The sequence below is a fragment of the Chiloscyllium punctatum genome, chromosome 1 (assembly GCF_047496795.1).
Source record: "Chiloscyllium punctatum isolate Juve2018m chromosome 1, sChiPun1.3, whole genome shotgun sequence".
NCBI classification, from domain to species: Eukaryota; Metazoa; Chordata; class Chondrichthyes; order Orectolobiformes; family Hemiscylliidae; genus Chiloscyllium; species Chiloscyllium punctatum.
Genome location: NC_092739.1, coordinates 139,810,906 through 139,838,093, shown reverse-complemented (window position 1 = coordinate 139,838,093; position 27,188 = coordinate 139,810,906). Strand labels below are relative to the sequence as shown.

The following is a 27,188-nucleotide window of genomic DNA, read 5'->3' as shown; positions in this document are numbered from 1 at the left end:
CCTGGAATTGCTATTGTTACAAAATTGTCTTGTTTACAAGACAAAAAGCATTTTTTTTTAAAAGCAATGTCCCAAAGCTTTTGAAAATCCAAACTATCATTTACAACAGAAAAAAGTTTTGTTTCACAACTTCATTTGAGAAATCCTGGGCGCCTATTGAGGGGTGGTGGCCTAGTGGTATTATTGTTGGATTGTTAATCCAAATGCTCTGGGGAGCTGGGTTCAAATCCTCCCATGGCAGATGGATGAATATTGTATCAAAAAAAATCTGGAATTAAAATTTAATGTCTAAGTCGACAAAGCCATTGTCTCTTGTTGGAAAATCCCATTTGGTTCACTAACTTCTTTTATGAATTAAATTACTATCCTTACCTGGTTGGCCTACATGTGACTCCAGAAACACAGCAATGTGGTTGACTCTTATGGATGAGCAATAAATGCTAACCTAGACAGTCATGGTTTCTTCCTATCAATGAACAAAAACATGCGTACTTGTGCATACACACATGCCCACCTGTGCTGGCGGATTAGGATAGTGTTGGAGTCATAGTTTGCACTGTTCCCAGTTACTGTGGAGGCAACACCACTAAGATTCGCAGAGATTCATTAGTTTAAAAAAAGTGTACTTGGAGGATGGGGCAGGAAACAGAATATAAAACAAAAAGGATAAGATGACTAATCCTTACCAGAAGATAGCACCCCCACCCCCTCCAAAATCAATGGCCTGCCATCAAGCTGGTCTTTTCACACCAATTACATCCTTTGTAGCTGCTTGACTGTGGCTTCTGGAAACGGAAACCTCTTCTCCAAAGTAAAATTAGAGAGGCGCAATGCAAAGCAGCTGCTCTTTGAACACCAACAGCAAGCTTTATCTTTGTTCAACATCTAGCCAAGATATTCTGGCGGTCAGCCAGTTGGAAACTAAGTCTTGGTGAGCTGCTTCCATGTTCCTCCAGCATATGCATACCTCTAACTTGAAATGTATCCATTACGAAGCTTGAAATGATGCAGAATGATCCCAAGCATTACGATTGTATGCATTTCCTGTTCTCCTCAGCCTTGAAGTACTTTATTAAAATCTTTGGAGTGAGGATAATTGAGTAAAGGTAAGTAGTTATTAGTTTTACTTAATTATTGCATTTTCAAGTTGGGCAAGCTGACTGTTGTTGCTGTTACATCTTGCTCTCGCAGTTCAAGTAGCATTTTAGCATTAATAATGAAAACTGGTGCAGTTACTCTGAGCTGTACCAATTTTGTATATACTTATTAGCAATATAAAGACCAATGTAGCAGAATCTGATCAGAATCAATATTGTACCAAATAGCTAAACAGAATTAATACATTGAATTAGATAATATTTTGAAGACAAATTATTTATACTCAAATTCATTGTAAACCAGATGCCAGCCTTCTGAAATAAAATCTAAATGAGAAATACTCAGTTGGTTAAGCAGCATCTACATGGGATAGCATGTTTCAGGTTGATGGCCTTTAACATCACTGACTTCAGATGAAATTTGAAATATTTTAAATGCAAGGGAACAAATCGGAAAAGTGAAGCTGTATGAAGTGAGGGAATAAATGGCAATGACAGTATTCTAATCAGCAAGTAAAACTCAAACATGCTCAAGGAAAACATGTAATCTTGCCAAAAGACCATTTACAGCATTCAGGACTTGACAGAACTCAAGTTCCGACTATCTCTGCTGCCACGTCCAACTTTGTTCCCTTATTCTTCAAAGGTTTCAATTGAATTTTACTTTCCATTGGTAGCTGTTCAATCTGCCATGCGTTCTACACATTCGTTTCTTTCCTTATCCCATGATCAATTTCTCTTGCCATACATCACCCAACTCTGACATTTAATCTGTCTTTGATATCGTAACAGACCTCCCTCTTTCACTTGGAGAAAATGCTTTATTTGTAAATTATCTCAATCTGATGAAAGATCACATCATGAAAAACATTGACTTTTCTCTATGGATACTGCCTGATCCATTATTCTCAACGGTTTGCAGAGTTGTTATTTCAGATTTCTAGCAGTCTCCTCTTTGCTTTTGATCGTGATCTGGTCTCCAGGTACAGACTAAAATGGCCCAGTGCAGCTTGGATGAATAGAATGACAATTCAACGAAAAACAGTTTTACTTAAGAACATTGCTAGCAGTCTACTCTATGGGAAGATCAAAAATTCTGATTAAAATGTAACATTCCCTACAGTATGCCCTGACTTAACATTTTGTAGACCATGTTTCAAATTACCTAAAAATTCTAGTTGAAGTTAATGATTTTTGGCACTAGGGGCTGGCTTTTAGCTGCCTTACGTGAGCAGAATCTATTAAAAATCACAAATTGTGGTCAGTACTGTTGAAGATCTCTGTTGCTACTTCAAGAATGATAACAGGCAAATATAAAAATAGGTTTGCTCAATGAGCTGGAAGGTTTGTTTCCAGATGTTTCATCACCATACTAGGTATCAGTGAGCCTAGTATAGTGACGAAATGTTTGAAAACCTTCCAGCTCAGTGAGCAAATCTACATCCACAACCTCAACTCTAGCTACAAATCCCTCAAAACTCGCTAAAGATAAAAATAATTTTGTGCATGTTTGACAGGCAACATATAGATCTAATGGCCAAGCTAAAGATTGTTCCAAGAACAAAAACCATTGCAGCTACCCACTAGAAGTCAGTTTGCTAATAGAATCCCAAAGTATAAAATACATCCAAAAAGGGTCAAGCTCAACCTGAGGAGCTAACATGCAAATATTGAGTAATTTAGCATTAGCTCTCTGCAACTCGGTGGGAGAATAGTGTGTTCACTGGGATTAAATATGGCCCATACAAAACTGGTTCATGAAAATAATAACAGGATTCAAGACACTAATTGGTCTCATCATCTACCACCACTTCAAAAACATTGAGGTCTAAGATCAAACAGAAATGTTGCATTAAAAATCTTGAGAGAAAATCTCAAAGATGCCAAAACTGTCCACTTTGTAAGATGTACAGAAAAGAACCAATTGTCATTTGGCCCCAGTTACTCAGTCGATGAACGATCCAGACTATGCTACAACTTATCTCCAGACTGGACATGGACTCATGAGGAATGGTAAAAACAATATCCAACTATCCCGATCACCTTGCCAGAGATGAAACTTTCTTGTTCAATCTGACAGGGAATAGTAGGATGTATGGCAAATCACCACACCTGGGAATTCAGATGCAACCCTGCACAGTTGTTGTGCATTTCAGCTAAATGTCTCTCACATTGGTCCATTAAAAGGATTTTCTGGACCATATAATGCTGCCCTCAAAATGATTGAATAGTTAAAACCTAAGCACCATGACAGTTTTTACATTCTTCGTCTGCGGTGATCTTCCTACCTTAATTTCAAAATTTTTCGAATCTTTATCAAATGTCAATATACAAATACCATAAAAAATTTCTCAAACAGATTTGACCAAACGTGAAATATTCAAGGAGGCGTGGGGGGGGGGGGGGGGGCGGGGAGAGAAGTGGAGTGTGAAAGATCACAATGTTTAAGTCTTCGCAAATTTGTAAAACTAGATCCTAGTGAAAAGACAAACATTAAACTAGCCCATTTAACAATTTATAAATGGACTAAAGTACTGAAGTGTCCATACTTTTGACTGCCCAAATTTCCATCTTCACTGCCCTTCAAGAATATTAATGCGTTGTCCCTACAATATTTCAAAGTACCTGTGCAAAAATTATTTTTTGCTAAATCCTCTCAGAACCAAGAGGATTCTTTATCCAACTCACCCGTGTCATCTTCAGGAAGTCCAAAGATGGTCGTGTCCACCTGACATCTTCCTCACGCCTTCGCTTGAGCCCACATTTCCTTTCATTCAGCACACAAGGTTGTGAGCGACATCGCAGCAATCCCTGTCGACGACTCAGCTCAGGCGTGGAAGTGGGAGTGCTGTTTGCTGAAGGCAAGAGGTTTGTCGTCTCTGTAATGTGTTCCTGTGAAAGTGACAGCCGCCGTCTTGGGTTAAAGTCAAATGGACCTGCAGAGTTCCAACGTACACTTGATGTACTTCCCTCACTACTGTCTACAAATCCACTGCTGGCAGATGACGGCCTTGGTACTGGTGAAGTATTGAAGCTGGTGACATTAAATATACTGTTGTTGAGTGATAATGCATGTTTACTGGTCTGTTGGAGCAGATTGATACTCGTGCTCCTCTGCAGTGTGGCACTTCCATGGCTGTTGCAGCGCTGCAAGGTTGCACTACCACCGCTGTTGCACCGCCGCTTTGACACAGGAGTCCAGACCTTGGAACTACAGGGTTTCCAAGGAGATCGGCACCGGGATAATTCATCAGGCTCCGAAAGAGACCTGCAATGTCGTTTCGTGGGTGGGGCCAAAGGTGTACTCGAGTTCTCGCTGAGACTCAACTCACTGATCCAGCCGGAAACAGAGGCTTTATTTGTGTTGATTTGCCATTGCAACCCAACATGGTCAGCCAGGTTATGGTTAAATGTGCACGTTGAAAAAGGAAAAGCCACACTGCGGTTTGTCTCGGCTTTAGTTGAGCACGTCCGGTTTACAAGTGTCCATGGACTTTCTTCTGTTCGGAAAAAGTGAAAAACAGTCAATTTCTCTCTGATCATGAATAACAAACTCAAATGATAAACTATTCATATGCACAGAACACAACAGGAATGGTCTCACTGCACCATACTCTTACATAAATATTAAAACTAGAATGACAAAGCTCCGAATACAGGTTAATTATACATTTTTAAATTAAGTCAAACTGTAGCCAACAAAGTCCATTTATTTTCTACCAACCCTGACATACCTAATGGCCCATTTTCAACAACATACAAAGGCTGTGACATAAGTTATGCCTTTAGGATGAAATAAATCAGCTGTTTATACTTCAAGATAATGAAGGAACTCAGCATTCAAATTACATCATTATTCAGCAATGGCCAATGTAATTAGTGCTGGCCTAAAACGATGTCCGTGTCCTGTGAATGACTTTAAAAGACTACTGTCAGCAACTTGGGGTTACAATTTCAGGATTGTCATAAAGAGCAGTAGAAGTGAGATGAAGAGTAGCATCTTTATTTAATTACTAGGATTTAGAATGAGATTCTGGATTAGTGGTGCTGGAAGAGCACAGCAGTTCAGGCAGCATCTAAGTAGCTTCAAAATCGACGTTTCAGGCAAAAGCCCTTCATCAGGAATAAAGGCAGTGAGCCTGAAGCGTGGAGAGATAAACTAGAGGAGGGTGGGGGTGGGGAGAGAGTAGCATAGAGTACAATGGGTGAGTGGGGGAAGGGATGAAGGTGATAGGTCAAGGAGGAGAGGGTGGAGTGGATAGGTGGAAAAGGAGATAGGCAGGTAGGACAAGTACGGACAAGTCATGGGGACAGTTACTGAGCTGGAAGTTTAGAACTAGGGTGAGGTGGGGGAAGGGGAAATGAGGAAACTGTTGAAGTCCACATTGATGCCCTGGGGTTGAAGTGTTCCGAGGCGGAAGATGAGGCGTTCTTCCTCCAGGCGTCTGGTGGTGAGGGAGCAGCAGTGGAGGCGGCCCAGGACCTCCATGTCCTCGGCAGAGTGGGAGGGGGAGTTGAAATGTTGGGCCACGGGGCGGTTTGGTTGATTGGTACGGGTGTCCCGGAGATGTTCCCTAAAGCGCTCTGCTAGGAGGCGCCCAGTCTCCCCAATGTCGAGGAGACCGCATCGGGAGCAACGGATACAATAAATGATATTAGTGGATGTGCAGGTGAAACTTTGATGGATGTGGAAGGCTCCTTTAGGGCCTTGGATAGAGGTAAGGGAGGTGGTGTGGGCGCAGGTTTTACAGTTCCTGCGGTGGCAGGGGAAAGTGCTAGGATTGGAGGGTGTGTCCGCAAAGACCGTTCCCTCCACGACTACCTGGTCAGGTCCACGCCCCCAAACAACCCACCCTCCAATCCTGGCACTTGCCCCTGCCACCGCAGGAACTGTAAAACCTGCGCCCACACCTCCTCCCTCACCTCGATCCAAGGCCCTAAAGGAGCCTTGCACATCCACTAATATCATTTATTGTATCCGTTGCTCCCGATGCGGTCTCCTCTACATTGGGGAGACTGGGCGCCTCCTAGCAAAGCGCTTTAGGGAACATCTCCGGAACACCCGCACCAATCCACCACACCGCCCCGTGGCCCAACATTTCAACTCCCCCTCCCACTCTGCAGAGGACATGGAGGTCCTGGGCCTCCTTCACCGCCGCTCCCTCACCACCAGACGCCTGGAGGAAGAACGCCTCATCTTCCGCCTCGGAACACTTCAACCTCAGGGCATCAATGTGGACTTCAACAGTTTCCTCATTTCCCCTTGCCCCACCTCACCCTCGTTCTAAACTTCCAGCTTAGTAACTGTTCCCATGACTTGTCCTACCTGCCTATCTCCTTTTCCACCTATCCACTCCACCCTCTCCTCCCTGACCTATCACCTTCATCCCCTCCCCCACTCAGCCATTGTACTCTATGCTACTCTCCCCCCACCCCCACCCTCCTCTAGCTTATCTCTCCACGCTTCAGGCTCACTGCCTTTATTCCTGATGAAGGGCTTTTGCCCGAAACGTCTATTTCGAAGCTACTTGGATGCTGCCTGAACTGCTGTGCTCTCAGCACCACTAATCCAGAATCTGGTTTCCAGCATCTGCAGTCATTGTTTTTACCTCTTTAGAATGAGATGCCTAGTAAAATGGATGTATGATTCTATAGGAAATTTCAACAGTGAGCTGGATATCTATTTGGAAGGGATTAATTTATAGGACGATGGAGACAGGGTAGAAGAATGTGGCTAGTTCTTTTAGGAGCCAGTTCAGATACTATAGGTCAAGCGACCTACTTCTGTAAAATGTTATGATTCTACATTCATACAATGGAAAGACAATGCTGAAATCAAGGCACAGTCTATACTTCAGGGAGGTTAATTACACTACGATAACTAGACTGTCCTTCCCATCTACTCTGATCCTCAGATATAACTGATTTCTACACAATTATTGTTTTTAAATAAAGGCAACTTCTGGAGAGTTTATGAATTTTAAACAGATTTTGGATTACTTGGAGCTGAGTCTCAAGTATTTGATACTGAATAGAATCATAAAAGATCAAACAAAGTTCATGAAACTTCGATGTTTATTCCATTCAGCTCATGAGAAAGGTAATTTACTCTAATTCAAGAAAAATGTTTGCCATTTACATCTTTCCCTGATGTATATTGCTACTACCCACTCAAAACTGGAGCTTGACCAGAGGGCAGAAATTCAATCGAAGTGAAGCACATTTTATAGAAAATTGACCTTTAAGTTCTTTGCATTTGATAATATTAGAACCAAAATTGGAAAAATGAGACAAGAGAAAGGTCTTTAAAGTAGTACTGTACACCTTTAAGCTGGATTTGGTTTATGGCCATAACGTACAACGTAGTGAACTTTGAGTACTTTTGAAATCAACACTGACAAATTCAAGGAAATTCCCACTTTAAAGCCAACTAATTAGTTTGTTTTCAAACTACAGGTATTCAGATAATGTGCACATTACTGGCCTGTATTTATTGCCCATCCTTACAAAGGCAGGGATGAGTCACCTTTCTAATTCTCTGCAACAGTTTGATATACTACGGTGAGTTGCTGTGTAACATGGCAGATGACAGTTACGAGTCAACCACTTTGCTCAGTTAGGAACGGCATAAATGCCAAAATGGGCAAGGGTATGAGTAAACCAGATGGGCTTTAACAACAATAACCAAAAAACTCAGTTTTAAAATTCAAAATTTATAAGAACTTATGAATCAGGAATAGTAAGCAGCCATTTTGCTCTTGCAGCCTGCTCCATTTTATTAATCAAATTTCAACTCCAGAAAGGTTAAAGCTCAGTCATTCATCCACATCTCTAGACTACTAATCCACTGACATAGCTACTACGCCAGTTAATCATTCACAGCTATGTGATCCAAACCAAAACACTGACTATATCTGTTCAATACTAATTCCTCGCTTATATCCCCTAGTATCATAGAAAACAAAACTAGATGGCTCAAGAAGTTGAGGATTTTCTTGGGCTCAGTTCTTACTTGCTTAACTTCAGAAGTATAACAATAACTATCAAGTCTCAAAAATGTTTTCAAAAATGAAAATAATGTATTTTGTGCATCTGTATGGCCTGCTCAATTTCAGGCAACTTAAGGATCACCTACATTGACTAGATGTGCACCAAGACAATTAAAGCAGATCCTTTTGTGAATGAAATGGTCACCACTTTCTTCCCATTAACTCAAGATTAGTAGATTATTTAATGCAATGTTGCAAGTTGCAGCAGTGAGATTTGGACACACATCCTCAGCTCTTCGTCCATTACAGTCACTGGCCTGACTGTATCACTAGGTATGAAATGCAATGTGCTCTTCCATTATATTGAATCACTGATAATCTTCTACACTATTTTGACAAACGAACTATACCTGTCAAAGACTAACAGATTAAGGTGTGGTACTGAAAAACAAATGCAATGCAATTAATCCATACGCAATTTTGCCAATGACTTGAAAACTGACTAAAGTTGGATAAGCAAGGATGATTTTCCCCAGAATTGGAAGTCGAGAAATGGCTTAATTGAGGTACACAAAATAGTGAGGTGACTTACGTAGAGTGGACAAGGGAGACCTCTCTCCCCATGCAGAGATCATTAGCAGGGATACAAACTTAAAAGGTGATTGACAGAAGGACTAAAGAAAAAAAAAAAGAGGGGAAAACGATCACCCATAAGGTTGTGGGGTTTCTGGAATTCATTGCTCAGTTTAGTGACTGAAGCATAAGACCATAAAACATAGGAGCATAAATTAGCCCATTCGGCCCATCGAGTGTGCTTCACATTCAATCACGGCTAATGGTTTTTCAACCCCACTTTCTACATTTTTGCCAAAGGGATCAAAGGTTACGGTAATCAAGAACTTAGCTACCTGTTTTAAATCTACTCAATGACTTGGTCTCCACAGCCTTCTGTGGCAATGAATTCCACAAGATTCCCACTCTCTGGCTGAAGAAGGTTCTCCTTATCTCCGTTCTAAAAGGTGTTCCCTTTTTGGCGGGCTGACAGAAGGCAGAGAGTGTGGTTGTAGATGGAAGGTATTCTGCCTGGAGGTCAGTGTTGAGTGGGGTCCCGCAGGGCTCTGCTCTTGGGCCTCTGCTCTTAGTTTTTATAAACGACTTGGATGAGGTGGTCGAGGGGTGGGTTAGTAAATGTTCAGATGACACAAAGGTTGGAGGTGCCATTGATAGTATCGAGGGCTATTGCAGGCCGCAGCGCGACATAGACAGTATGCAGAGCTGGGCGGAGAAATGGCAGATGGAGTTCAAACTGGATAAATGTGAAGTGATGCATTTTGGAAGGGTTAATCCTATATTCAGCATTCGGGTTCAAGTCAGGATTCTTGGCAGAGTGGAAGAACAGAGGGATCTGGATGTGCAAGTACATAGACCCCTCAAAGTTGCCATCCAAGTGGATGGGATTGTTAAGAAAGCAAATGGTTTTTTGGCTTTCATTAACAGGGGGAATAGAGTTTAAGAGCCGCAAGGTTTTGCTGCAGCTCTACAAGTCCCTGATGAGACCACACTTGGAATATTGTGTCCAGTTCTGGTCACCCTACTATAGGAAAGATACAGAGGCTTTGGAGAGGGTGCAAAGAAGGGTTACCAGGATGCTGCCTGTATTGCAGGGCTTGCCTTATGAAGGAAGGTTGAAAAAGCACAGACTTCTCCCTCTGGAGAGGAGGAGGAGGAAAGAAAACCTGATCGAGGTACACAAGATAATGAGAGGAATATATAGAGTCAATAGCCAGAGACTTTTCCCCAGGGTAGGATTGATGGGTATGAGGGGTCAGCTTTAAAGATATTAGGGGAAGGTATAGAGGAGGTAGGTTCTTTACGCAGAGAGTTGTGAATGCATGCAATGCGTTGCCGGTGGTGGTGGTGGTAGTAGTAGAAGCAGAGTCCTTAGGGACATTTAAGTGACTGCTGGATAGGCACACAGAGCAGTGAGTTGAGGGGTGCTTGGGTTAAGTTATTATATTTTACATTAGGATTAAACCTCGGCACAACATCATGGGTCAAACGGTCTGTTCTGTGCTGTACCTTTCTATGCTCTATGTACTCTAAAGCTGGATCCTCAGGGCCTCATCTCTCCTGCCAACAGAGAGATCTTCCCAATGCCCATTCAGTAGGGCTATGCGGTATTCTGTAAGTTTCAATTAGATCCCTCCCTCCCATCCTTCTGAACTAGAGTTCAGTCCCAGAGTCCTCGAACATTCGTTTCATTCCTGGGATCATTCTGGACCCACTCCAGGGCCAAAACATCTTTCCTGAGGTATGGGGCTGAAAATTGCTCACAATACTCTAAATGCTGTCTGACCATAGCCTTATAAAGCCTCAGAAGTACATCCCTGCTTTAATATTTTAGTATGGTGAGGCCATACTGGATTTGGTTCTGGGTAACGAACCAGGCCAGGTGTTAAAATTGGAGGTAGGTGAGCACTTTAGGGACAGTGACCACAATTCGGTGACTTTTACTCTAGTGATGGAGAGGGATAAGTGTGCACTGCAGGGTAAGAGTTATAGCTGGGGGCAGGGAAATTATGATGCGGTGAGGCACGACTTAGGATGCGTGGCTTGGAAAAGTAGGCTTCAAGGCAAGGGCGCAATTGATATGTGGAGCTTGTTCAAGGAGCAACTATTGAGTGTCCTTGATAAATATGTACCTGTCAGGCAGGGAGGAAAGGGTCATGTGAGGGAGCCGAGGTTTAATAAGGAATTGGAATCCCTTGTTAAAGGGAAGAGGGCGGCCTATGTAAAGATGAGGCGTGAAGGTTCAATTGGGGCGATTGAGTGTTAAGGTAGCCAGGAAGGATCTGAAGAGAGCGCTAAGAGCAGCAAGGAGGGGACATGAAAAGTCCTTAGTTGGTAGGTTTAGGGAAAACCTAAAGGCTTTCTATAGGTATGTCAGGAATAAAAGAATGACTAGGGTAGGAATAGGTCCAGTCAAGGATAGTAGTGGGAAGTTGCGTGTGGAGGCTGAAGAGATTGGGGAGATACTAAATAAATACTTTTCATCAGTATTCACTCAGGAACAGGACACTGTTGCCAATGTGAATACTGAGTCACAATTAATTAGAATGGACGGTTTGAGGTACGTAGGGAAGAGGTGTTGGAAATTCTGGAAAGGGTGAAAATAGATAAGTCCCCTGGGCCTGATGGCATATATACTAGGATTCTCTGGGAAGCAAGGGAGGAGATTGCAGAGCCATTGGCCTTGATTTTTATGTCCTCGTTGTCTACAGGAATAGTGCCAGAAGACTGGAGGATAGCAAATGTGGTTCCCTTCTTCAAGAAGGGGAGTAGGGATAACCCTAGTAACTATAGGCCAGTGACTCTCACTTCTGTTGTGGGCAAAGTCTTAGAGAGAATTGTAAGGGATAGGACTTATGAACATTTGGATAGGAATAATGTGATCAAGGATAGTCAGCAGAGTTTTGTGAAGGGCAGGTCGTGTCTCTCAAACCTTATTGAATTCTTTGAGAAGGTGACTAAGGAGGTGGACGAGGGTAAAGCCGTAGATGTGTTGTATATGGATTTTAGTAAGGCGTGTGATAAGGTGCCCCATGGTAGGCTACTGCAAAAAATACGGAGGTATGGCATTGAGGGTGAGTTGGAGGTTTGGATTAGGAATTGGCTGGCTGGAAGAAGACAGAGGGTAGTAATTGATGGTAAAAGTTCATCTTGGAGTGCAGTTACTAGCGGTGTTCTGCAAGGATCTGTTTTGGGACCATTGCTGTTTGTCATTTTTATAAATGACCTGGAGGAGGTGCTAGAAGGTTGGGTGAGCAAGTTTGCGGATGGCACGAAAGTCGGTGGAGTTGTGGACAGCGAAGAAGGATGTGGCAGGTTACAGCGGGATATAGATAAGTTGCAGAGCTGGGCAGTAAGGTGGCAAATGGAGTTCAATGTGGGTAAGTGTGAGGTGATTCACTTTGGTATGAGTAACAAAAAGATGGGGTACTGGGCTAATGGTCGGATACTTGGTAGTGTGGATGAGCAGAGGGATCTTGGTGTCCATGTACACAAATCTCAAAGTTGCCACCCAGGTAAATAGTGCGGTGAAGGAGGCATATGGCATACTGGCTTTTATTGGTAGAGGAATTGAGTTCCGGAGTCCTGAGGTCATGTTGCAGTTGTATAAGACTCTGGTGCGGCCGCATCTGGAGTATTGTGTGCAGTTTTGGTCGCCATACTATAGGAAGGATGTGGAGGCACTGGAACGGGTGCAGAGGAGGTTTTCCAGGATGTTGCCTGATATGGTAGGAAGATCGTATGAGGAAAGGCGGAGGCACTTGGAGCTGTTTTCATTGGAGAAAAGGAGGTTTAGGGGTGACTTGATACAGGTGTACAAGATGATTAGGGGTTTAGATAGGGTTGACCATGAGAACCTTTTTCCACGTATGGAGTCAGCTATTACGAGGGGGCATAGCTTTAAATTAAGGGGTGGTAGGTATAGGACAGATGTTAGGGGTAGATTCTTTACTCAGCGAGTCGTGAGTTTATGGAATGCCCAGCCAGTAGCAGTGGTGGACTCTCCCTCTTTATGGGCATTTAAATGTGCATTGGATAGGCATATGGTGGATAGTGGGCTAGTGTAGGTTAGGTGGGCTTGGATCGGCACTACATCGAGGGCCAAAGGGCCTGTACCACGCTGTATTGTTCTATGTACTCTAGAGATGAATGACAACATTGTATTTGCCTTCCTAACTACCGACTCAACCTGCAAGGTTACCTTCAGAGAAAACTGGACTAGGGCTCGCAAGTTGCTTTGCACGTCAGATTTCTGAATTTTCTCCCCATTTGGAAACCTTCAACTCAGTTGCTGTAACCTGCAAGGATATTGACCAGGTGCTGGAATGTAGTATTAGAAGATACTTTGTTTTAATCTAATGCAAATATGATGGGTTGAATAGCCTCTTTCTGTGCTGCAACTTTTCTATAGTTCTAATTTACTTTATATAGTCCTGTAGACTTCCTCCCATTAGAAGATCAAGAGATGAAAATATTGCTATTGCTCACACATATCCAATATATAACAAGGTTCTGCTTCAGGAGATGCAAGACATCATGCTGATTTTTAAGTGAATGTCACTGGCATCTAGAATCGTTAGGGCAGAGGAAACAGCAACAGCTCACTTAAGAACCCAAACAAAAGCTGCAAAATTCAACATTTGATCAAATGAATGTTTACAAAGCACAGCAAGATGTTATTAACCTACAAAATACATTAATATAGCTGATTAAATTTAGAAAATGCAATATTGATTTAATCTTGAGGAAAATTTGAGATTATTCAAATTGGATTTGATGACTAATCAACAACTGCCAATTATAACTATGCCCAGGCACGTATGCAGATGTAGCATAAATTTATGTGCATTTACACTCAAAATACTTTATGTAGCACATTCCTAAATAAACCATTTTAACCATCATTTAGTGACGGAGGGCAAGAAATGAACAACCTCTGGTGCTTAAAATTGAATTGGAGATTTTTAAAACCAGTATTAAAAAGGCTGAAGTTTCACATGTCAATTTGAGAAGCAACTTTTAAAAATGTTCTCACTGTGCTCTGATTACTTGTTTAAAAGGAAGACTTTGATACACAATTTTGTTTTAATGTACAGGTGCACAATCCTTTATCGGAAATGCTCAGGACCAGCTGGTTTTCGGAATTCAGAATTTTTCAAATTTTAGAGTAAGTGGCAGTTTGATGGTGAAGTTTTTAAAAAATCCTTCCGTATAACAGACTTACTGAGTGTAAAATGGGCCCTGAAACAAAATTGAGGCCTGCCAGTACTGGGTCACGCCCTCACACGTTACATCTGAGTGACACGCATCAAGTGGGTGTGGAGTTGGGTTAACCGTTTGCACGCCAAACAACCTTGTAAATGAGGAAAAAAAAACTTCACAAAACAACCTCCGGACTTTGGAGCTTTTCGGATTTCGGATAAAGGTTTATCTACCTGTACTCCTCAGCCTCTTATATTCAAATACATTGGGAGAAGCTGGCATAAGCCCTTTGAGTGTACTCTATCATTCAACATTATTAGTGATTTTCTATCCCAACTCCATCTTATATACTATCCATATCCAATTAGTATCCACCTTTAACATTATCAAAAACAACTGACAGTGTATCCCAAAGATTCACAATCTTGAATTCAAACATGAAATTCACCCGTGAGGAATCCACTGCAGAACCTAGTTGCCATACACTAAATTTTAGTGAGTATTAAACATTAAAGTAGATTTCCTTACAAAATGGCAATTAAAAACAAATCTATGTGGCTAACAACCTGCAATAAAAATATATATTGCAGTTACCAATAACTTCAGTAAATTTAGCTATGGTCCTAAGCATGTAATACTGAAAATACCATGGCCTTATGAAAGACCCTCTTTTCAGTTATGAAATAGAACACTAATTGATCAAGTTTGCTTTCCACAGAAGAGTTCGGTCAGAGGCAGAATGGTGAAATATTTGGACTCTTATCAACTTACCAAAGAGATGCAAGCATGGTTTGAGAAGGGCAATTCATGCCTGACTCAGTATTTTTGTTTTAAAAAGTAGTCACTGGCATTGTGGATAGGGGAGTTCAGAAGGTTATTCAGATGAAGTCGACAAAAAACAAAAAACCACACCTCCAATTCCAACCATATGAAGTGTGAAGTGTTTGTTTTTCAGGAGGGCAGCTGCCAGCTCTTCATGACATATATATTAATGACTGATGAAGGAACAGAACCAGACAAAGTTCGCACAATATATTTACTTAGGCAGCAGTGTAAGTTGCATAGATGATGGAAGAAGTTACAGGAGGAAAGAATCTAAATGAGTGGGCCAGACTCATTGGCACATGGTGCTCAATCTTACCCTACCCACTTTAGACTGGAGAAAGACATTTCATATGTAATATTAATATTTTATTACTGTCAAGAGTGTAGCAGTTAGAGAAGAAAAACAATTTACATATTTATTCACACAAATCACAACTATGTCAGTTAGGGGCTGTGGTTTCATTCCACTTCAAAAGGCTTCCACATGCAAGCCCAGACACTAATGTGATACAGAGTCAAGGGAGCACTGCATTTCTTTTCATATGGCACATTAAACTCAGGCCCTGACTGCCCCATTAAAGAACTCATGGGATACTGAAAAGCAGCAGTGAAATTATCACATGCTCTGATCCATATTACCTCAACATTACAAAGAGATCTTCTCATTATATCACCGTGGAAATTGTGATAATTAGCTGCCACATTTCTCATTTGACACAGACAAAATACTTCAAGAGTTGCCACTGGGTCTGTAGCACTCTTGACAATTGACATCATGAAAGATGCCAAAAGAAAATCCAAGTCCTTTTCTTTTTGAAAACTAGTGCAAGTAACAGATCCTAAGGCAACGGGATCCTGGCCTCTTTTTCAAAACTGTTTGGAATACAGAAGATGGGGTGGAGCTGAGGTATGCAAAACTGGTCAGATTCCAAATGGATTCTGCAAAAATGTATTATCTTTGAGGATTAGACATTCATAATGACTTCAAGGCTCAAACAGTAAATTGAGAAATGCATTTACTGTGTCTTCTCCTTTTAGGGAGAACGTTGTGTAACTTTATATTACCTCGCCTCTCTACCTCACTCCTTTTAAAGGCACTCTTTAAAACAGCCAAGGCAACTTCAAGCCACTTATTCAAGTATCTTCTCTTGCTAAATATTGTCTGATTCAGCAGTTTAAATTCCTACATTAATGCAAGCTGTAAACTGATAGAAATTTATCTAGAAGATAATATTAGTAGGTATCGGATGGGGGAGGGGAGAGTAGAAATGAGATTAGTAGCAATCATGATTCAACCAAATGGCTGGACAACCCAAGCAGCATTATTGTTTACTCGACGATTTTCATTGAAAGTTACGGTGCTCCAGTACCGCATGCAGCAAATAATTGTCAGTTTCTGAAGTAGAATTCCGTCACTATTTTTACTCTAAGGAGCCATCTGGGAGAAAAGGCAAAAGGAACTTACCATCAATTTCATATGGAAACAAACTGCCACTTTCATTCAGTTTCTCAGTGGAGCGCTGAAATCAACCAAAAGAAAAAATATTCAACACCACAGAGGCAAACATGGTGCAAAAGTCAGTGACAATAAAGACCAAAGTTGAAGCTTGGAACAGGTATCCATACAGTTTCAGGTTTGTCACAAAGGTATATTCTATGAACAATCTGAAGGTTACTTGAACAGCTGAAACAGCGTAAAACGATTCCAGTTAGAAACTTAGTCTCCGTGTCAAGAGATTATACAAGATTTTGAAAAGGCCACTTCAATCAGGATCAACATCCAAAAATTCATCTTTAGAATTTTGTTTGGAATAGTTGTCAGTATTCAAAAGTCACAAGTAAACCATATATCCCTATATTCCTTGAAAGCTTCCAATCCTGATCTTATCAATAGTATACAACATGGACTAGAGTTCACAAAATTAACCTTGACCCATTTTGTGCAGTTGTGGCTTGTTCCAAATATAAACCAAGCAGAATACTATCCAGAGTGTTTATTGTAATTATTAGTACTTATTTTTGGAAAAACCTTTAAGAACACAAAACATATAGTTTAGTGATTTCCTCTTTCAAGAGGATTCGTGCAAGGACTAAACAAACAACTTTGAGTAATACTGTTTACAAAGGACAGTGCTGTCAAGTGCATTAGATCCTGCAGGTCAAAGGATATAGAGCCAACAGGTTTCTATATAAAGTTCAGTAGGGGTTATTTGTACAGTTAATAGGACTTTTTATGACAGTATGTGAGCACAAAGTCCAACAGGACAACTTCAATTCACAAATCTTCGAAGCTAAAATAAATCTACCCAATCAAATTAACAAAACATAAAATGTATGGAACATATAGACAGAGTCTTTGACTCAGATGAGTCAGAGTCTTTGACTCAGCAAATATTAAAAACAAGACGAACACCGAGTACATCAGTTATCAGCGTCAAAACAACCAGACTTCAGCATTTAAACTATTTTGTCCACTTTTTTTTTAAAAAGTCCATTACAGCATAAAAGGACCTTCCAAACACTCCATCACAATATGAAAATTCTCATAAATTACAAATGAGGTTAAGGCCAAATGGTCCAGAAGAGATATAACTAAGCATTTCCACGCACAGAATGGTGGAATGCTTGAAACCCTTCCACAAACAGCAATAAATGCTAGATCAGTTACATTTGTGGTGGATAATTTAAGTATTAAGGGACTAAGTATTGGGGGGGTGGGGAAAGAGGAGAAGGGAAGAGGGGAGCAGGAAGGGGGTGTGGGGGAAAGAGGAGGGAGCAGGGGAGGGAGAGAGCGAGTGAGATTGAGGGAGAAAGAAAGACAGACAGACACCTTGCCTAAGTTGCACGTTTAAGAGTTAAGGGCTGCATTTTCTGCCCATCTTAAAAGAAAATCAAGCCATACATTTCACACTAAAATTAAGAATAGCTTGCTAGGCAAAAGTTAGAACCTATTTATATACATCCATGACATAAAAGATACATTGCTCTATGATCAATTTTACCTTAATAAGTTTCATTCTTAATAATCAGCTTACAAGTGAAAAGCAGATAGCAATTACGTGGGTTTTTCACAAATCGCACTTCAGAGTTTTAAAATGTTACTGCAAACTCTCAGACCTATGATCAACTATGGCTCAACTCTGAAACTTCCAGTGCTAGTACAATATTTCCAACACAGATTCCTGTGTTTATTGTAAGACAGTTTAATTTCAAAGGCAAAGCTTTTTTTTTGAACAGCAAGAACTCAATTAGTGGGCAGCACGGTGGCACAGTGGTTAGCATTGCTGCCTCACAGCGCCGGAGACCGGGGTTCAATTCCCACCTCAGGCAACTGTCTGTGTGGAGTTTGCACGTTCTCCCGTGTCTGCGTGGGTTTCCTCCCACAGTCCAAAGTTGTGCAGGTCAGGTGAATTGGCCATGCTAAATTGCCCGTAGTGTTCGGTAAGGGGCAAATGTAGGGGTATGGGTGGGTTGCGCTTCGGCAGGTCGGTGTGGACTTGTTAGGCCGAAGGGCCTATTTCCACACTGTAATATAAATCTAATCTAAAATCAATCCTGTTTCTAAACTGAGTTGGTATATTAAATAGCTAGCAAAGCTAATGAGACTAGAGGAAAAGGTGAGAAACATGGAAACCAAGTCTCCATATTGCTGTGCAGGAATGCTGTACTATAGAAGTTTGACAAACTTAATGTTTCAGTCACTTTCAAAAAGTGCTGCAGTTTTTTAAATCCATAAATGGATAACGAGAAAACATTTTTCTATATGTTAGATATCAAGCAAGAATATATTACAGATTTCTAATATTTAGACTAAGAACAGAAGTTATCTAAATTAACCAATCCTGAACACGACAGAAAATCAAGAGATTGGAACAATGTTTAAGGCCACACAAATCTGTTATGAAGTTTAGCTTCAAGACAGTCTGATTCAGCAACAAACTTCAAAATACAGGTCATAAAGCCATATTACAACCTAGAGGACAAATGCGCCAGCCCATCTCCAGGGACAGTTACAGATGGGCAATCAATGTGGACCTTGCCAATGCTCATTCAATGAATGAATAGATAAAAGGCAAAATGGGGAAGTCAACATTTAGGATAACTTATTTGGATGAAGAATAAGTTTTGTAGAGGTCTGTGCACACAGTTACAAAGACTCTGGTGGTGCTTGAACAGTATAATGTTTGGGCTAAAATGCTTGACCGAAGCTGTAATGTGCAGAAGTTCAACTTCAAGGTTGTCAGATAATTAAATGTTTTGGCACTGAAAAATTGTTTCTTTGCATTCGCCTGTGGGATATGGACACCTGCTGGTTGGGCCTGAATTTATTGCCCAAGGTGCAGTTAAGTGTCAACCTATTGCTGAGAGTCTGGAGTTACATGCAGGCCAGACAAACTAAGGACAGTAGATTTTCTTCCCTAATGGATATTATGGAACCAGATGGGTTTTTCCAACAATCAATAAATTTGGTTCTACAATCATGGTTAGGTCAACTCTATTCCAGATTTTTATGGATTTAAACATCAGCACCTGCTATGATGGGAATCAAACCCACATGTCCAGAACACTGGCTTGAGAGTCTGAATTACTAGGCTAGTGACCACTACGCCTGTTGTCACAGAGCATATAGGTGGTTACTATGCCATATTTAAAAACATGGTCTACAATAACCCAAAGTTAATCTATTTCGTATATGCAAAGACATTTTAGAAATTGCAATATGTGTAATAAAAGAACAGCTTTCTTTTTGAATAAAAGTGGGGTGGTTACTTGATAAATTCAAGTCTTCAAGTCATCGTTTATTCCACTGAACAAAGCAAGCAAGCAATTTCTCTGCCCAAAAGTAATATCTTAGAATTTTAGCGACTTTGGCAAAGTCCACTTTTACATCACCAAATCAATGAGCTCCAGTCAAAAATGTTTTGGGTAAATTCCAAGAAAATATTTGAAAAATAAACAATTTCTCTATCACTACATTTACATGGCTATCTGCTATTCAATACAGTGACGTTTATGAAAAGAAATCAAACATTAATCTTTCATTTTCACTGACTACCTTCAATTTCCACAAGCCAACAAAATATTATTTGTCAGCTTTAGCAAAGATGTTTGTGCAGCAAATTTGTCAAAACCCTAAAACCAGACTTCTAAACTTCCAACCAGTTCACACTTGAACTTCTGCAAACTTCTACTAAATTATCACAGTAACAATGCAGTCACTCCACAATGCAGAATTTGCTCATTGCTAATCTATTTTAATCTGAAGTCTGCAGACTAGCTTCTCACTGTATAAAGCAAAAATCATACTGTGGCTGCCAATGAAACAACTGAGTTTCCTTTAGACTGTCTGCAATAAAATCCTTCATATTTGGCTTGTCTCTTCTCATTCCAAATCAGATCACTTGCTTGAAAATGACAAAAATGATAGTTCTTTTCAGCTTAGTCATATTTTTCTATTTTAGTAAACTCGGAAGTTTATGGGACTTTCATTGGGGGGAATAAATGGCTATTCTGGACTCCAAGTTAAAATTTCTGAACAATGATTTAAAAATTATACAAACGATACCAAAGAAAGCAACACAAAATTATCAGGTTAATCACGTACTTTGTAACCACAGGTTTTAGTGGGGCAAAAATGGCTTCAAATACGTACATGAAGTTTTCCTCCAGACCCCATGATAGCCCTAGTTGCAAGACATGGACTTTAATACCAAGTTAAAAGTGATAACCACCCGCCCCCTCCCCGCCCCCCCCCCCCCCCCAAAAAAAAAGACCATCATACTGCTGATGCCAAAACAGAAGTACACTCAAAAATAAATTTTTGTCACTTGCTCAATGAGAATTATCTTTAAGCTGCAAAGATATCCGGTGTTAAGGTGAATACAGTTTATTCCTAGCGAGGTTTGAGAAGATTTGTAGCTCAGGTTGAGATTTTAGATATAGGTTTGCTCACTGAGCTGCAAGGTTCATTTCCAGTCATTTTGTTACCCTACCAGGTAACATTTTCAGTGGGCTTCTTTATTTCCTTTTTATTGCAATGTAACAGAACGAGAAAATGGTTAGGAAATATCACTAGAGTTACTGGTTATATAAAAATTACTGGCAACTAACACATGACACTGCTCACAGCAAGTCTGAGGATGTACTGAGAATAAAAACCCTACCATACAAAACATCATGCATTGCTGTTCTGCTAAAGAGGTGGATGCTTCAAGATTACAAATCAACACTAGTTCCACCCTCTAAGAGGTGTATCCTTAAAGCCAAACTCTGGTATAAAAACAAGGAAGTGCTAGAGAAACTCCGGTATGGTAGCATGTGGGGACAGAGAAACAGAGTTAACACTACAAATTCAGTATGATTTCTTCAGTGCTATAGCAAAGCTGTTAGTTCCCTGCCTCACTCCTTTGGCTCAAAAGGAACCTTGGCATGTTTAAAAGGTACTATATAAATGCAAGCTACTGAATTTATAGATGTTTGAGTCATTGAGAAGTTTGCAGTGGCAGTGTAATAACCTCAGCTTTTAAATTTAAAAAAATGTTTTAAGAAAGGCTACATTAACAGGCAACCTCACCTGGGTGGTGCTTTGCAGTCAAATGCGAAAGTGTCCCACTTGATTAAATGTGGCAAAAATGGTCTGCTGTCCCAAAAATCAGTCTAAGCGGGAATCAAGCAAGCAGACCAAAATAATTTATTATATTAAACTTTAAATTAGTTGCAAGTTCCAGAAAACAGTTGTAAATTTATTTACAAGTCAGCATTTCCAGGTGACTTAAATGGTCTCCATACATTGGTAGCGCAATCTTGTTTGATAATTCACCAGCCTCCTTTTGATTGAAACCTAGGGACTCTACTACCACACATTTGCAGATTGATGACAATTGCAGCTGTCTTTTCTACAACCTTACTCCTAATTTACAATTTATTATGCAAGTATCATAGGTGCAATTGCACTTCACAGATGGCAGTAAGTTTATGTGTCAGGAGCATACTGCAACTGCACACTCAAAATAAAGAACAATACTTCAACACAAGTTTTATTTTTGGAAACAAGGTCCAAGGTGGCAGGGATGATAACAATTGTTGAATGAGTATACCATTAAAAGTTAGAGAATTGATTTCTACATGTTTTTACACTGCAAGCATATGATCAACTGCAAATATGTAGGCTTCTGAGAGTTACCAGCTCCTTATAATAAAGGCATCACATTCTTCAGATCCAACAGCAATGTAAGCTCACATTTTGCTGGGGTTTGTTTAATCATAGTGGGCACAAACATGATGGTATTGTTAAACCTAAGTGAATTCACAGCATCAACTGTGCCAAAATTGCAACATAAGATGCCTCATGACGCACCACATTAGCTCGGTCTTTTATCAATTGCACGTGTCCAAATATAGCTTTAAATCAACAAACATTCAATTTGCCAAGAAAAATTACACACAAATACCTCAGCATTATCAAGTGTGTCCAACTTAGAGATCTAGTTGAGCTGCTCCATGTCTAGATGAAAGCTACAAAAATGATGTGGAGCAAAGTGGTTCTGCTAGATGAGCTCAATGTTCTGGTGGCCTTTCATGCCAATCATTCCCTACAAATCACCTAGCAAAAGACACATCTACAAGATTTCACCCAGGTTACTTCAATTGTAGCTTGTTTCACCACAGTGTTAGTGACAGCAATGTTCTGGTAACATCAAGAACTTGAAAGCATTGTCAAAGTCTCTCACATTCCTGACTTTCATGTATCTCACTATTCTTTTAATATGGGCACAATAATATCCTACAAATCACAACTTAGAGTGAGAGCACGCCACCACAGGGACTGCAGGAGTGGGTGTCGGTTTGCTCGCCGAGCTGGAAGGTTCATTTCCAGATGTTTCGTCACCCTACTAGGTAACATCTTCAATGAGCCTCCAGGCGAGGTCCACTGAAGATGTTACCTCGTAGGGTGACAAAATGTCTGGAAATGAACCATCCAGTTCAGTGAGCAAACCTACACGCAGAACCTCAACCTGAACTACAAGTCTTCTCAAAACTCACTGCAGGAGTCAGAGAAAGCAGCTCACCACGACCTTGTCAAGATTCTCCAGAACAAGCAATAAATATACCCTGGCCAGCCTTAACATATCCAGAGATCAGCTGAGCATTACATAATGTTTCCTGACATGAATCAAATATCCATGATGAATAGAGCATTCAAACTGAACAAATTAAAAGTGCACGCAATATAATCTTTACCAAAAAAATCACAAATCCAAATCTAACAGAAAGGATCTTACAGTTGTGGAAATTCAGTACAAAACCAAAAACTGACATTTGACTCTCCTTTAATCCCACAAAAAAAGCTGATTGCGCTGAGTTTCAGCAGCTGCACCTCTTACAGGTACCACACTTCATTAATATGAACAGTGCAAGCTAGTTCTTTCAAGTTTGCTCTTTTAGGTAGAAAGGCAATTCCAGAAATGTGTTCCTATAATCTGGTGCGACAATGCTCTTTTCAGACACTTTCAGATACAGAACAAATGGGGCTAATTTTTTGAGAACGCATTACGACTTTGAGCAAATATAAATTGATTGTAACAGGTCACTGTTGTGAAAGAGCCAACTATGAGAGCAGCTTGTATTTATATAGTGCTTTTAACAGAAAAAATGTGTCATAAGGCACTTTGGAGTGTAAGAAGAAAAAAGCATGATTGTCACGACATGATAATATTAGGAGGGTGGGACTTGAGGATTGAGGCAAAGATGGGTTTCAAGGAAGATCTTGACTAAGAAGTGGAAAGGTGATGGGGCTTGTGGGGATTCCAGAGGTTGGGACATGCTGGGATAAAATATGACCAACATTGGGGTAAAGGAGTAAAAAAATGGCCAATGTTGGGGTAAAGGAGTACTTTCGTGAGAGTCTAAAATACAAATAGGATATGCACGAGTAGGTGGCTTAGAATTACAAAGTAAGGCCACGGGGCAATTTAAGACAAAAACCCTTGAAATTTTAGGCTAGGAGATTGGGAGCCAGTGTCAATTGTGGGTGGAGATGGATTGATAAAAGTAGAGGAGTTGAGTTTATGGATTTGAAATTTATGGAGTATGAAGGGATGACAGGCTAACCAGGGAAGTCTGAGTACAGTCACACCTGAAGGTGACAAAGACAAGAATGAAGGTTTCAACAGTAGAGAGAGTCTGAACTAAAGGCATAGAGCTGTCTAAACACCCTATTACCTATGTGTCCTTCTATATTATGATCTGTCTGTACTGCACACAAAACAAAACTTTTCACTACTTACAACAATAAAATCAAAACCAAAAGAACAAAGATGCAGAAGTGGAATTACACATCTTCATTAAAGCAGCTACAGGAATTAAAAACTCACCATGGTCACAGATTCCAAGGAGTTTGGCTAAAACTGACAGTTACTAGAAAGGAAAAAAATCGGAGACAAAGATATGGCGTTTAGGAGAGAGCCCAAAACAAAGTTAATTGACTTCAGTCCTTAAATATAAACTGGAGGAGGAAATGTGACTCATTCAAAGACTAGTTATCAGGCAAGCAGGCTGGTAGAGGTAACAGATTATGAAACTGCAAAAAAACAACTGGATGTTGTGCATGCATGTGAAGGGTGAATTAATCAGAGGATCATATCACCAAAGGACATGTAGATGAGGAAAACATATTGGCTAAAGTTTACTTTTACTGAAATCAATGAGGTCCTTAAATGAAATAAAGCAAATTTATTAAGTGCAGTAGAAGTATTTCAGTATGCATTTGAGATGCAATTTGGTGGTTTACTGAGCACTGGGGTACAACTCTAAGCTGGAGGTCTGAAGACTAACATTTTCAAAGTACATTAAACTGAATACCAACCAACCAGTTTCTAATTGCTCACTCTCCACACAGCTATCTGTACAAATTTGCATTACCTAATTATGTAGAAGTAAAAATTAAAACCATATATGGACAATGTAACTGCTTTATATAAAACTTTAGTTTTCCTCACTGCAGCTGTTCAGCAGCATTACTCCCTTTTCTTCTAATCTTAGACAGTTTCACTACTGTTCCATGCAATTACTATTCAGTTTAGTGAAACCTTTAATTATAAGTCAGCTTGTTTCTGTTTCAATCCTGACAATTAAAAATAATATAAACTGGTGTTTCCTTTGCAGAACTAACCATTGCCCCATGGTGTTATCAAATGATTCACAATGCAACAAGGTGGTTTTAATTATTACTTCATCCTGAAACTGGCCAATGCTGCAGCACAAACTCTGACCCAACAGACCACTAATTATTAAGTGACTTGTACTTCTGTGCTTGAAATGCAAAAAAGTAAGGCTACTATTGAATTCTCATTGTATTATACCCATTACAGTGTAACATTACCAAGAATAGAATAACTTTGTTTAAAGAAGGTTACTTGCTTGAGACACTCCAGAGGGCAGGAAGAGAAGCCACTACTAAGGATAACATGGCTCTGACTGGGTTATGATAAGAGAAGATAATCCTATTTAACGGTACCACAGAGAAGGAAAATGGTACGGATAGCATGAACATTTCAGTTCCATGTGGGAATCTTATGGACAAATTCTTGGCTGATAGCAAGTGCTGAATTGAGGAAGTGCCACACTGTCAGAAGTGCCATTGTTTTTTGGCTGAGACTCTTCTGTCAATGTAAGTACACTATTTCAAAGATCAGGAAATTCTACTTAACATGCTGACCTAGTTATCTAATACAATAGCACTTTCACAAAAAAAACTAGCTGGTCATGATCACCTGAAGCCTTGCTGTCAGCAAAATTGGTAACTAGGTTATCCACATCACCATAGTGACTAACCTTGCAAAAAACCTTTTTTCGTTGTAAAACGCCTTCATGCATCAGGAAGGGCATTACAGAATTGAAGTTATTTTCAGTTATTGTGAAAGGCAGTGGAAAAGAATCATAAGTATTCAGATGAAGTCAAATGTTATAATTTGTAATTTTGATTAAGACACTGTATACAGTTAAGAAACCTGAATGAAGAGATGGGTACAAATTTTAACTTGGTGGGGTGAGATAACACCACAATAATTCACACTGACCACATCTAAGAAATTGAAAACAAGTTTCATGCACAACTAATAGATGAGGTAAAGAATCAAAGTGTTAAAAACCTTTTTGTGCTTTGATATTCTGTCCTGCTGAACTATAACTTGATCTTAATTGCTTTCTGCAGCAGAGAATTCCACAGGCTCACCACTCTGGGTAAAGAAGTTTCTCCTGCTTTCAGTCCTAAATGGCCTACCCCATATACGACTGACTCCAAGTTCTAGACTCCTTCCTGCATTTTATTGTGTCTAGTCATATTAGACTTTTATATTCTCTTGAGATATCCCTCTCTCATTCTTAAATTCAGTGAACAAATGAAGACCTAACCAATCCAGTTTCTTCGTATACAATTCTGCCATCCCAGGTGTCAGCTTAAAAAGTGGAGGATTTCAGTTTTGTAAATTTGCATTTTAAGGCAACATTTGCTCAATAAGGTAAAAACAATGACTGCAGACACTGGAAACCAGATTCTGGAATAGAGTGATGCTGAAAAAGCACAGCAGTTCAGGCAGCATCCGAGGAGCAGGAAAATCGACATTTCGGGCAAAAGCCCTTCATCAGGAATACCCAGGACTTTATAGTTGGATCTGCAGTGAGGCTGCCTGCACTCATGGTTATTAGAGTACATTGAACTGCAACTTTCTGCCTGCACACGTGGAATAAAATACCAAAATCCGGGAAGCTGCTCTGTCTTTTTGAGCTTTGATTATGCTGGTACTTCAGAGGTGTGGAATGAAAACAAACGGTTTGAAGGTGCAGTATTTACCCAGTAAACATGTTGAAAAGGTTGTGATTTGCTCACTCAAATGAAAGTGATGCTTTTTAAAATGGTGTGGCAAGTCATAGTGACTATAAAGTCACTACACTGACAGTGAAGAACGCCGAGCTTTTAGATTTTAATTTTTGGAAAATTTAAAAAGGCAAGAAAATTATTTTGGCCCAGCATTTTCTCTCCTTCTCAGCTTTCAATGCCATTTTTCCCCTATTTCACTTTTGGCAAGTGATAGCATATTGTGTTTAAATTAGATCTTACTGGTTTAGGATTTTTGTATGTTGTTACAAAAATTGAAACATATCAATGAAACATGTTTCAATTGCCTTCTACAAAAGTCCCAGACCCACTGGAGAAGACATGACATTGAAATGACCCGCTATGTGTCCCAGATTGCCATACACATGCTCATGAAAAATCTTTGGGCAACTGTGCGCATATCGAATGCGAAACAATGTCCGCCATTAAGGGTAACATGCAACCCAATATCTCATCTCAAAAATACTTTGATAATCAGATGTGCATTACTTGTGCAACAAACTATATTAAAGTTCACAACATCTAATAGTCCATTAGAAGTGCAATATTGGTTCATATTAGACAAATGAATCTGTTGATAAGACATGTGAGCTGCCACAAAACAGACTA

General features: G+C 40.1%; 1 protein-coding gene across 12 annotated transcripts in view; it reads right to left on the bottom strand.

The window, feature by feature from the left end:
* The window catches only part of LOC140480581 (protein FAM53A-like), a 106,883-nt gene that overhangs the window by 54,898 nt on the left and 24,797 nt on the right, over nt 1-27,188 (bottom strand). For all 12 annotated transcript variants that reach the window (XM_072575699.1, XM_072575624.1, XM_072575659.1 and 9 more), the window contains 2 exons: nt 16,149-16,203; nt 3,786-4,597 (listed from right to left, as the gene is read on the bottom strand). In XM_072575699.1, coding sequence (XP_072431800.1) covers nt 3,786-4,597; nt 16,149-16,203 — 867 coding nt within the window. The remainder of the gene's footprint in view (nt 1-3,785; nt 4,598-16,148; nt 16,204-27,188) is intronic.